Here is a 13,117-nt window from a genome sequence, read left to right as displayed (position 1 = left end):
CTAGTTTGCACAACTTATCAAAAGGCAAATCTCAATTCAGGCGTGGGGAAAACCAGTGAGTTCATTCTTGCTACGACGTGCACTTGGGGCTCCTGGATGTGTCTGTTCGACAAACACGGTGGCACATGTTAATAAACCTGGACAGCAGCAAGCGGACAAACTGTACAGCACCAGTTATCCCTCCTTCTGTTGGTGCTGGAGGCTACACACACACACACACACACACACACACACACAGTGCGATCACACTATCCAGAGCATATTAGCTTACCGCTCCTCTAACACTGATGAATAATGTGGCAGCAGCAATGAGTGCACAGGAAACGGTTTGCTGGGATGAGCCTGGGTGTGATCGGCTGTCATAGTATGCAACCATTTGTGTGTGATCGTGGGATCAGTTACACAAGTTTGGAGGCTGCGGCACATCAAAATAAGGTCACCAGGATGTGAGGCATCAGATACCTGTTTCCTTGACGATATGCGACGCCTCTTGCACGGTGAGTTGTTGTCACTGATGAACCTGAGAATAATCTCACTGTATCTCACACAAGGATGTGATGTTCCCGTCAGTGGTACGTGGGCTTTAGTCATGGGACATTCACGCCGTAATTACAAATCAAGAGTCAATTCTTTCCTTCCTTAAATAGTTTACCCACTCTTAAAAAGAAAAGCTGTCTGAGGGTCAGTCAGCGGTATCCTTAATCTTTTATTATCACACCTCAAAAGTCAGTTGCCTACTTTGTATTCCACTTGGGAGGTAACAATGATGCGCACCTGGCTCAGATGTAAACAGTCATAACGCTGTGGTCTTCTCAGTTCTTGAGAGACGTGCAGGTTTTCGGTGTTCATAGCCAGACATTTAAAAGGGGATTTACTTTTAACCCACTCTCTGATTAGATGGATAAAGTAACCACACCTCGAGGCTTTGCCGTGGTGCTTTTCATCCCCAAGGACGGTAACATCTTGATAGAAATATACAGGTGGATATAACATGGTGGCCCCCTTTCTGCCATCCATCCACTGTTCATTACACACACAAAATAAAAAAGAAAGGAGAAAAAAAGCCCTGTATTAAAAGGATGACTCCTTCAACACTTTGTCCTGCGGTTTCATTCTTGAAGAGCCTTGAATGTTATTGACTGGTGCTTCATTTGGACATGACAGCTCATTCTCCCGGCCTGCTGTTTGCTGCCGGAACTACGGGGCCTACATGCTCTGCAGACTCATGGCTCGGCTGGATCAACATCTGTGGCCGAAATGACACATCATCCCCCCCACACCACCACCACCACCACCTCTTTGCGCCACCAAGGCATCCACCAACAATACGATTGTGTAACATGCACGAAGCACGCGCACACAGAGAGCATGCGATCCCTGTGGAGGCTAACATGAATGGGCCGTGTCTCCGATGGCACGCCGAACAGTGGAATTTTCCCTGAGAGAAATGGAGCAGGCGGATGAAGCTGCTGTTGATGATGGGCTTCAACAACCGGCACCGACGGGGCTTTGCTGCGTGGGACTGCTTTTTATTTATTTATTTATATTGAATTGATACACATTAATAAGCTAGTAATAGGCTCCACGCGATAACATGTATGTTATATATACATATACACATAATAATAAACACCTCAACTACACGTATACAACAATGAATGCCTACCTGGGCTGCTTTTCCATAATCAGAGCGCGGCGTTTATCGTCGCTCCTGCATCGGTCCGTCACAAATGTCAAACGTGTGTTATCGGCGAATTAAAACCTTCATAGACCAGCGAGGACAAACACGGAGAGAGCCCGTCCACGCGCACTGCCATCGTCCTGCCGCCGCTCCACCAGTAGGCAGCGCCGCGTCGCACAGCTGGTCGCGAGCCTCTGCGCGGTCGGAGAGGCTCGCGCGCGCGCGTGTCCGTGAGCGGAATTAGAGGAGCAGAATGTTTATGGAGAGATTCGCAGTTCGAGGGGGATTTGATGTATACGGCAGCATCAGTCATGGCAAGTTAACCGCGCCGATTGGCTGGCGTCCTGAGTCCTTTAGCTGAGCGCGAGGCGGGGCGCACCAATCAGGTGGCAGGACGAGATGTGAGTGGCATGTGACGCGCCAATGGCCCGTTCGAACGGCGAGATCCCGTTTGGAAGGGCAGCGGAGACAGCCAATCACCGCAGAGCTGTATTTGGCAGCAAGGCGGGACCCGCAGGTGTCATACAGCGGATTATCTGTGTTTGGTACAAGTAAACGATTAATTATGTGATTATACCGTAGCATCCAACTGAAGTATTGTCATAACTACAAGCACATGTATTTGGTATGGCTATTTTCAGGGTTATTTCTTGAAAGAATAAAAGAATAATATTTTGCTAGAGCCATTAATTTCCCTAAACCAACCGCCACGATAAAAAGTAATCGACCTGTTCTGTGTAAATTCACCTTGACCACAGCACAGAGACCGACTGCCTCTAATACTTTACGGAAATGTAGCTATACACTGTACACATATGAAAACGTTACTAAAGTACAACTATAGATAAGATATATACTTTATTAAAAGTGTATATTCTTCTTCATTCTTATTAATCCCCATGGGGAAATTAGTTCTCTGCATTTAACCCATCCTTAGTTATTAAGGAGCAGTGGGCTGCAGTGATGCACCTGGGAAGCAACTGGGGGTTCAGTGCCTTGCTCAAGGACACTTCGACTTGCAACTAATGGGGAGAGCGGGGATCGAACCGACAACCTTGGGGTTGCAGGACGACCCTCTTACCCCACTGAGCTACAGCCACCCCAATAAGAATTGTTAAGATTTTTACGATTCCGATGCCTTATCGATTCCTGCTTATCGATTCGATTCTCTTATCGATTCTCTTATCGATTCTTATTGGGCAAGGAGTGAGAAAAAGAGCATAAACGAGTTTATTTACATTAATTTTCTTTTATATAATTTTCTATAATGCTGCACACACCATATACAGTATGTATACATACACATTTACATTTTTTTTAATAACCAAAAACATTTATACATATTCCTCTTGAACTTAAAATAAAACTTACATAACTTAAATAAAATGTATTCTGTTTAATTTAAACATGTTCCTAGAAATTACAGTGCTCCTTCCTTTTTTTAAAGGGTATATGAACTGAGCTGCCAAAAATGAAACTAGCAGTGGCAAATACCAAGTGTGCAACCATCAATTGTATGGATCATCAACAATTCTTGTGCAGAAAAATAAGCATGTCTGCTTTCTCCGGGAGGATACGCGATCTCTCAGGACTTATTGTGTCTCCAGCCGTGGAGAACACTCTCTCAGATGGGGTGGAGGATGCCTGAGCACAAAGATATGAGGCGGTGTACAAGACGTGCTGTAGCCTGTGACCCAGACAGACTACCAGCCTCTGAACCGGTCTGACTCTGAACCTCATCAGCTAAATTGGATGGCAATGGAGATTATTTATAAAGTGAAAGCTGGTTTACACAATGAAACAAATGGCACGAACAAAATCGCTGAATTTGCTGAGCTGACATAAAGCCACATTAAGAGGGGAGGCAAACACGACCTCTGCCTCAATGTAGGGGGCTGAAAATGGAAGATTCTATAGCTAAGCTAGCGTAGCTATATGCTAAGTTTAATAATGGATTAAAAATCGATATGCTCAGTTTAATAATGGGTTAACACGATAACGCGAACGTTTGCTGATAACACACGCCCTCCGATCATTAACACCGTTACGATCAAACATTTCTCAAAACTGGACTTTCAATCCAAACGTGAAGTGATCAATAACGGGAGACCAATGCCGGAGCTCAAATGTATGCTTCAAACAAAGGGACAGAAGATAACTTGATCAACTACACACAATAAAGGCAAATTGCTTCACACAGTGAGTGGTTGTGATCACTTTTGAGGAGTTTACCTTGGACAGAAAGAGATGAAGCGCCGACGTTAGCTGAGCTGCTGCTGCATCGAACACATGACATTCCTGTCATTTAATTCCATGCTGTGTTCAAATGCTTATTCATATTTGTTGTATTTCCTCCCTTTGATCTATAACACATGTGTTCCACAAGTGTAGTAACACACTTGTAACACACGTTCCACACGTGTAACACACGTTTCACAAGTTTAACACAGTGTAACACAACCTCAAAATAAGCCCTATTTGATTTAGAGGTCACGGTGAGCCTTTGACTAAAACTCATTGTTTGAGAGCTGATGACCTCACTGAAATTAACAAGACATATCACCTTTGCAATAAAGATATGTCTGATTATAAAATATGTGCACTGTCAATGTACAAATGGAGATACCTTCTAGGTTCATCTGCTTGGCCCTATATTCAGTAGGAAATGGCTTCAAATGTCTTCAGCAGGTGAAACCCTCTCTGATGGGGTTGTTTTGAAAACCCCTGCGTAACCCAAACACGTTGTAACAGGAAAATATGTTGCACAAAATAATGAATGCGGATACAGTTCTCTCAGACTTCATAGTGTTTGTATTTTGTAATAAAGGGGAAGCATATTGCATCAGTGGTCCAAGGGAGCGGAACGTTAAATGCTCAGCCTTGACACGAGTTTCAGATCTCCTTTTTCATTTAATAACTGGTGCAGTGCTTGTTGAAAAGATGCCTGTTCAGAACTGCCTGCCTGGCCTGTGGTGTTACTGCTTGCAGCTTTTCTTGAGAACCGCTCATACAAACAATTTCAAACTCAACAATGTGCGTCTATGGGTCCTGAGCAATACGGTAGTTGCATCATACACACACATTGCTGCTACCAACTGTCTATAAAATGGCAGGCTTTACTGTTAGCCAAGTTTGGCCACCTGGGCCTGGGGCTTTTAGTTGAGGGCTGCATTTATAGATTAATATGATGTTTAGATATGATTTTTTTTAAATGATGTTACTATTCTAACTCATTATACTGGAAAAAAGATTCCAGCAAATTGGTGCAACTAAGCAGTTCACGGATCATTCTGCAAGGTTTGAAAAACGCTTGATATTCATGGAAGAAAAATTTGTCTTTGGGCCATAAATGAAGCACAAGGTATTTATCTTTTGGTCTGAAGTACAGAAACCGTTATCTCTGGTGAAGAAATCACAAAGATGACGATGTGTGAGGTGGGCACTATTGTTTTTCTGCACATTATTGGCCATGTGTGTATCGTACACAAACATGGAATTTGACTCCGGTTACACAGTGCTCTTGTACATATGAACATGTGATATACAAATAAACAAGAGAAATATTTAAAAAAAATACATGAAAGACAACAGAGTATAACACAGAAACTAAGCATCAACATTAACAATGAACTAGTATGTACAACAAATTATGGGGGTAGTAGTGTTGGGGGGCTCTTCCTGAAGTCCACTGTCATCTCCACAGTTTTGGACTTGTTCAGCTCCAGGTTGTTCCGATCACACCAGAGGACCAGATGTTCCACCTCCCGTCTGAACGCAGACTCATCACCGTTCCTGATGAAGCCGATGATCGTTGTGTCGTCTGCGAACTTCCGGAGTTTAACAGACCTCGACACAAACGACTGCACCCTGAGATGCAGTCGTTTGTGTAGAGGGAGAAGAGCAGTGGGGACAGCACACATCCCTGGGGGGCACCAGTTCTTACAGTCCGGGTGCTGGATGTGATTTTTACCAGCTTCACCTGCTGTGTCCTGTTTGTCAGGAAGTTTGTGATCCACCGACAGGTTGAGGCTGGCATGCTGAGATGGGAGCTTATCAAACCTGCAGTAGAAGACATTCAGGTTGTCAGCCAGTCAGTGATTTTTCTCAGTGGGTGGTATGTTTGTGTGTGTGTGTGTGTGTGTTGGGGGGTCGTCTCCTGTAGTTGGTGAGTACTGCCTCTCCAAACCGACGAGGGGTCATTGGCTGAAAACTTGTTTTCAGCTTTTCAGTGTTGCTCTTCTTAGCATTTTTTATTTCTCCCTATAGGACGAGAGAAGATGAACCAAGCAGTGCTCATAGAGTCCCTAAGTTCCAGTGTGTGTTTGTCCCTGGTGCTACACTTAATATGCTATCTGTATTTTGATAGTTGTTTGCTGAAGTTTTCTCTGTTAAAGTCCCCATGAACAACAAGCATGGAGTCTGTTTGTGCTCCATGTTATTGATCTGCTCAGCCAGATGTTGGAGTGCCTCACTCACACAGGCCTGAGGTGGGATGTAAACACACCGGCCAGAATGGATGAGGAAAAATCTTGCAGTGAATAAGATGGTTTGCAGGCTATACAAAGGTTTATGGCGTTACGTGGTCCGATCGGAGGAGTTGGAAGCCTGGCAGATGTAGTACGATGTCTGGGATGTGCGCACCGAGCCAGGTTTCAGTGAAGCACAGGGCGGCAGATCTGTCCAGGATTGACACAACCAAAACATATGATCTACATTAGCTGTGTTATGGTGGAATCTCAAACATTCTGGCCTTATATTGTGGTACTTTCTATTTTTAGGAAGTCTTACATTTGAGTATTAAGCGTTGTACTACCTTAAATTGAATTAGGCACTGATACTGAAGGGAGATGTATGGTTGGATTTGAGGCTAGATTCCCAGAAAGCACATTTTAATCCAGTTGTGATCAGATCTCTATACTGATGTGTGTTTTTTTTACCACAGGCAAGCCTTGAGGGATATTCTCTGACTTTGTAATGAGGCCCCTCATATCAAACGTGAACATTGTATCAGGTACATTAAATACCATCTATCAATTTGCCAAATACCTTTGCTTTATTGCCATCAAGTGGAATAAATAGATACTGCAGCTTCCCATGCTCTTAGTGACGAACAAATGCTGAAAATGCTTTATGAAAATACTCATAATTTAAGATCTTTCATCCAAAATATATCATCGTAAGACAAAAGGATAAAAACTAGCACCAGAATATTGGCTGTACTGTATTACAAAAACGGCAGGAAGTTTTTTTTGTAAGTCACATTACACGTATTATAACATAATTAATCTCCAGAAATATTACGGCCCAACCGCAGTTCATTAAATATTACAGCCCCTTTCCCTGACCTCTGTGATTCTGGCTCATCACAGACTTAGAAACGAGCACAAGGTTGTTTCTGAACAGGCAACGCAGTCTAGTGACCGACGCATTCAGGTGTTACGGCAATTAACGTAATCGCATTAGAAAGTACACGGTATCTTTTAGACAGTATAATAATTGGAACATAGATAGTTATTACCATGTTTCAGATAACAAAGACCCCAAAAGCTGTGCCATTAATGTATCTTAAATCTATGTCTACAATATGAATACTACTGTGTATATGTGTTTAAGTGGCACCGTTACATCTCACGGCTTTGTCCTGCATCACATGATGTTGAAAATAAAAACAACAGAATCCTGATAATTGTATTGATAGATTAATTTCGTTGTTAGTCTATAGTTTTTATCAGGCACAAGATCTTACGTTGTTTTTTATAGTCATTGATCCGGACCCCATCGAGAGCGCACGGTTTTTCTTTGGTTTACTTGAACGCACCATCCATGTGTGCTCACTGTGCTCTTAAGACTCGCTAACTCGGTAGTATTGCGCACTTTTACATCGGCAGCACATACAGTTATCAAAGCAAGGTAATGTCGCAGCCTTTTCCTACTTTTCACATCATACTTGACATAACTTGTATGTCTGTATATGTTATGACCCACTCAAGGAGTTTTAATACTTGGTAGCAGTGGCTAAAGTTAGGATGTAAAGATTTGCTTAGGCAGCTAACACGCTAGCCACACTAACGTTAGCTTTGTTTTGAGTGTACGAATTAGCTTTAGCTATCTGTTTATTTGTCTCACTATTCGTTCGCTATACAATGCCATGACGTTAACTCGTGCGTGATGTTATGTCAGAAGAGTTGGATTGGAAGAGGGTAACGTAGCGTAAATGTCGGTTACTAGTAATTCGTGACTCACGCTCAATTGTTAGCTGTTAGCTGTTAGCTCGCTAACTAACCGGGTTGAATGAAAGGGAAGGCTCCGTCGGCCATTTTTGTTTTCAGTCAGCGTCGTTACAATTGCTAGCAGGATGCACCGGTTAATTTGAACTTCTATTTTGATCAATGTAATTAATAGATTAAAAAAAAATGATTTCAGTTAGGCCTGCGAACGTTGGCCAAACCACCCTCGTGTTAACTTTGCGACATTATGAGCTAGCGGTTAATTGTAGCATCAAGCTAGTTCATCGGCTCTGTGTAAAATCTATTTTAACAGAAAATTCGTAACACAGTAATTCTACGATTCACTTTATTATATTGGTCTACTACACGATTGCGGACTCGAGTAATAACGATAAGTAACCATTACAAAGAGTAGAATATTTTGAGATTTACGATCAAATGTACTAAAAATAAATCTAAACACAATTATTTTGTTTAAATTGAACGAACACCTGGCTTCCTTTTGAAATACAAGCTTGCACATTAAGGAGGACGCTTCCAAATTTTTTGCTTTGGACATTTTTTAAACTACAAATCGACTGACTGGCTTTCACATTGTTCATACAGATGGCTGAAACCGATGTTGATAATGACCTTTTGGACTACGAGGAGGACGAGGAGCCCCAGGTAGCCCCTGAAACTGCGACCCCAGCAAATAAGAAGGAAGTGAAGGGGTCCTACGTTTCCATTCACAGCTCAGGTTTCAGGGACTTTCTCCTCAAACCAGAGCTGCTGCGGTCCATTGTCGACTGTGGATTTGAGCATCCCTCAGAAGGTGAACAACAGTTTTGTGTAATTTAATGTAAACTCTCCAAAAAAGCTATATGGAAATATTACTTTTAAAGCAACCTCTGTATAATACAATAAGACCTACATTGCTTCATAAAGTATAAAAAATATATATATATATCATCTTTAAATTATCATTTGATTGCCAGATGTTTTTGAAGATGTGTATATTGTCTTTTAATTGCCATTTGTTTCATTTTCAGTCCAACATGAGTGTATTCCACAAGCTATACTGGGCATGGACATCCTGTGTCAGGCGAAGTCCGGGATGGGAAAGACTGCCGTGTTTGTACTGGCCACCTTGCAACAAATAGAACCTGTGGATGGTCAGGTGAGTTGGTCAAACTTGCGTTTTGCTTGCCTTTCATGCTCAATAGTCATATCTCTTATAGTTTTGTACTAGGTGGTGTTAAAAATACTGTTTTGTAAACCTTGCATCCTCTGTATTACATTTTGTTGCAATCAGCTGTTTGTTGATGTCAATACAAAAGCAGAACATGCATTACATACACATTCAACAGTTAACAAGACATATTTTCTAATTTCCCCATATGCCAGGTGTCTGTCCTTGTAATGTGCCACACGAGAGAGTTGGCCTTCCAGATCAGCAAAGAGTATGAGAGATTCTCGAAGTACATGCCAACAGTCAAGGTGTCGGTGTTCTTCGGCGGCCTGGCCATCAAGAAGGACGAGGAAGTGCTCAAGAAGAACTGCCCTCACATTGTTGTAGGAACTCCAGGGCGTACCCTGGCCCTAATCCGCAACAAGACCCTCAATGTGAAGAACATCAAACACTTTGTGCTTGACGAGTGTGATAGGATGCTGGAGCAGCTGGGTGAGTACGAGCTGTAGTCAAAAGTGTTTAGTGGTGGATGTTAAAGAATTGTGTAGCTTTGGTGAAGGACTGGTCGGTATGTTAGACAGTTGATGCGGGTATTGTTCTTTGAATTCATATCTCATGGACAGCAGTATAGCGTCACCGTGTGTCTTAATCTTTCTCCATCATATTGTCACGGCAGTAGAAAATGGGTTGTTGTGGGTATAGCTTTAATCTGTAATTATGTTTTTAAATAAAGTTGAGAAATGTTATGATAATGTTGACTCCATTTTACAAAGAAGAATCGAAATGCAATGTTCAGAGTATATTTCTTTTTTTTGCTGACAGATATGAGACGCGACGTCCAGGAGATCTTCAGGGTGACGCCTCATGAGAAACAGGTTATGATGTTTAGTGCGACGCTAAGCAAGGACATCCGCCCTGTCTGTCGCAAGTTCATGCAGGATGTGAGTTATCATTGAGATTTACTAATGTTTCAAACTCTGTCCATCATTCCGCTATATGTCAAAGACATTTTAATCCTATATTGAGCGATCTTTGTTGATAAACAAATGTTTAAATTGCTGAGGCCTTAGAGAAAGTGGGACAAAGTGCAACAATTATTTTAAACTGAGGTGCTGGGAAACTACAGTAATAATGCAAGTTTATCAAACTGTATGAAGTTGTAGACCTGTGTGTGTATGAGACTAACCAGGCATGAGAATCCCTCACCTTTCGGTGAAATTCGCCGTTTTGAAACCAAAATAGGTGACTAACGTGAATCGTGTAGATCCGAAGAGTTTTTGTTTTGGGGTAGCGGGGGGTGTCAATTGGCCGGCCAGGGTTTATGAGATTGCAGTGGGACACGGAGAAAATGTGGAGTGGTGCTCTTCGCAATAAAACATCTTTGATGGGACGTGTTGCGTCTCGGCCAATCAGCGTCAAGATGTCCTCATCGTTTGGGGGTTCAGGTTAGCTTGAATGTTAGCCCTCTACATCTGCTGCTGTCACGCTGCACGGTGTAGCGATACTAACAAAGTACCCGTACGTTAAACACGATGTGATTTAGCATATTTTTAGTATCGATACTTCATTAAGGGAGCGTGGGATCAGAGCGCACGCGCTGCTCCGTGTCAAGCTGTCTGCGCACACTGCGCAGCGCTCACAGAGAGGCGTTAAGTGGCGGAATTTTCGGCTTTAAAAATAAAAAAATGCCAGAAGTGAAATGTTTAAGTTCAGTCTGTAAAGTTGTGTAACTCTCCAGCTGCTCATCCTGATGAACTCAATCATCCGGTCAGATACAGACTAACGGCCTCATAGTGATAATCAATCCTATGATGGCTCCATGTAGTTTCATTAATATTTTGTAGGCTAATACTAATATTACTGCCATTTGTTAAGTGTTGAAAAAGTTGGTAAAAAGTGAACCGTACAGATATTTTATTTATTACTATTATAGATAAATATACCAGTATCGTATTTATGGTATACTGTTTTATGATATTGTATCATGATATTTATGACAGGTATGGCATAGATTAGAAGATTGTGACAACCAGGTAGAAGCAGAACAGACTCGAGGAACAGACTCGTGGCTCAGCAGAGCACAAGACTTGAAGACTTGTTCACGCCAACAACAAAAAAGGAAGTTGGTTCATGAATGACCATATTATACACAATATTACTATTATTATAGGGCCCGATCACTGACTTGGTGTCAGAATGGAGGTACTATAGATTATCATCCAACATCGATGTTCGTGGAAGTCACCAGCCCCCCCCCCCGCACGCCTATCCTCACCTTTTTCACCCCTGACCCGTTTTCATGCCTGCTAACGCTTGTCTTGCTGTGTAGCCCATGGAAGTGTTCGTGGATGACGAGACCAAGCTGACACTCCACGGCTTACAGCAGTATTACTGCAAGTTGAAGGACAGCGAGAAAAACCGGAAGCTTTTCGACCTGCTCGACGTACTCGAGTTCAACCAGGTACCACCGGCAGCTCTCTGAATCAGTTCTGTTTTTGTATTTAAAATCTTTGTCGTGAGGCTTATTTTTAAGAAATATGCATTTGTGCCCATGTCCTTCTACTCATAATAGTTTATTGTCCTCTAGAGGGAGATATTTCTGTTGATTTAAACCTGTCATCTCATCGATGTCTTTGCCATTCCCAGCAAAAATATGCAACGTTTTTTCTTTCGGTTCCTTCAGGTGGTGATTTTTGTCAAATCAGTGCATCGCTGTGTTGCTCTGTCCCAGCTGCTGGTGGAACAGAATTTCCCCGCCATCGCCATCCACAGGGGCATGGCGCAGGAGGAGCGGTACGAGCCTTCTGATTCTAGCCTCTCTTTTTTTTCTTAACACATTGAATTTAACAGGAGTTCTCTTAATTTCAATGTCTTGAATTTGAGAACTTTACATGTGTTAGGCAAATATCAAAGTAACCGGCGAGAAATATACAACCAGGTTTATGTGCTACGTCTCACTTTGGAATATTATCTTATTTATTCCTGTTGTTGCCCGTGTCTCCCATCCCCCCCATAGGTTATCCCGGTACCAGCAGTTTAAAGACTTCCAGCGGCGAATCCTGGTTGCGACCAACCTGTTTGGTCGGGGCATGGACATTGAGCGAGTCAACATTGTCTTCAACTACGACATGCCAGAGGATTCTGACACATACCTTCACAGAGTCAGTACAGCCATAATATTAATTTGTTTCTATATCAGAGATTGAGTATTTTACAAATCCCAAATTGAGAATGCAGAGCCCGGTTTGAGCCCGAACTTCTTTCTCCGCAGGTGGCCCGTGCGGGCAGGTTTGGTACCAAAGGCCTGGCCGTCACCTTTGTGTCTGACGAGACTGACGCCAAGACCCTCAACGATGTCCAAGACCGCTTTGAGGTCAATGTAGCAGAGCTACCAGAGGAGATCGATATCTCCTCCTACAGTAAGTTCTGTTTGTTGCTCACACGTGCACTCGCTCCCCACTTTAATGTGTTCACACACACACCATCTCCCAGCTGTTGACATAATGGATGGAATCAAGGCTATTTGTGCTCTGGTCTTGAGTTACTGGAGATAACATGTCACCAAATCAAAGTGTGTTTGGTTTACTCTTTAAAAGTTAATTAATCACATGTCAGGATGTTAGTTAAACTAACCCCACTGCTGAAGGCTAACACTTTAAAAAAGTTCATTACATATTTCTTTTGCCCCTCACATCCAAAAACCACCCCTTTTCTCTTTGCAGTTGAACAGTCCAGATGAGTCTGAAGCGTCTTTCCTGTGAAGCTGGGATTTGCTGTATTTTGGTGGAGGAAAAAGACCATCAACACTTATTTTAAAGCCCCCCACCCCTCCTACCATATATGTTGGCCAATTCATAGAGATAAAACTCATTTAATTTGTCTCTTTGCAGGGTGCTTGTTTTAGTGTTCTCCTTGTATTGATATTTTGTTCGGGTTGCTGAATAAAACTTTTTTTTATACCTTATTTAATGGTGTTGATCTTTTTTTACCATTGAGGCCTCTTCAGATTACAGTATTCTGTAAAACAAACCGTTGTAG

The 13,117-nt window shown here is 42.4% G+C and overlaps 2 protein-coding genes across 3 annotated transcripts in view; one reads left to right on the top strand and one right to left on the bottom strand.

The window, feature by feature from the left end:
• The window catches only part of evi5l (ecotropic viral integration site 5 like), a 31,531-nt gene extending 29,564 nt beyond the window's left edge, over window positions 1–1,967 (bottom strand). For both annotated transcript variants that reach the window (XM_056408976.1, XM_056408977.1), the window contains exon 1: window positions 1,667–1,967. The gene's annotated coding sequence lies outside the window, so the exon portion shown is untranslated. The remainder of the gene's footprint in view (window positions 1–1,666) is intronic.
• A 5,515-nt stretch (window positions 1,968–7,482) lies between these two features.
• Window positions 7,483–13,043, top strand: LOC130189920 (ATP-dependent RNA helicase DDX39A). Its single transcript, XM_056408933.1, has 10 exons — window positions 7,483–7,591; window positions 8,515–8,722; window positions 8,940–9,067; window positions 9,295–9,571; window positions 9,902–10,020; window positions 11,409–11,540; window positions 11,763–11,872; window positions 12,096–12,240; window positions 12,351–12,498; window positions 12,802–13,043. Exons 2-10 carry the CDS (start codon window positions 8,515–8,517, stop codon window positions 12,816–12,818), a joined length of 1,284 nt encoding a protein of 427 aa, XP_056264908.1. The 5' UTR covers window positions 7,483–7,591; the 3' UTR covers window positions 12,819–13,043.
• The last annotated feature ends 74 nt before the right edge of the window (window positions 13,044–13,117 follow it).

The sequence above is a fragment of the Pseudoliparis swirei genome, chromosome 24, assembly GCF_029220125.1.
Source record: "Pseudoliparis swirei isolate HS2019 ecotype Mariana Trench chromosome 24, NWPU_hadal_v1, whole genome shotgun sequence".
Classification (NCBI taxonomy): Eukaryota; Metazoa; Chordata; class Actinopteri; order Perciformes; family Liparidae; genus Pseudoliparis; species Pseudoliparis swirei.
The sequence above is the reverse complement of the archived record's forward strand: the minus strand, read 5'-3'. Positions and strand labels throughout refer to the sequence as shown.

Bases quoted from the DNA above. Each gene is read 5' to 3' on its own strand.
- LOC130189920 (XM_056408933.1), top strand. From the start codon at position 8,515: ATGGCTGAAACCGATGTTGATAATGACCTTTTGGACTACGAGGAGGAC. The intron at 9,068-9,294 runs GTGAGTTGGTCA...CCCATATGCCAG, and splicing joins TAGAACCTGTGGATGGTCAG to GTGTCTGTCCTTGTAATGTG. The intron at 10,021-11,408 runs GTGAGTTATCAT...CTTGCTGTGTAG, and splicing joins GTCGCAAGTTCATGCAGGAT to CCCATGGAAGTGTTCGTGGA.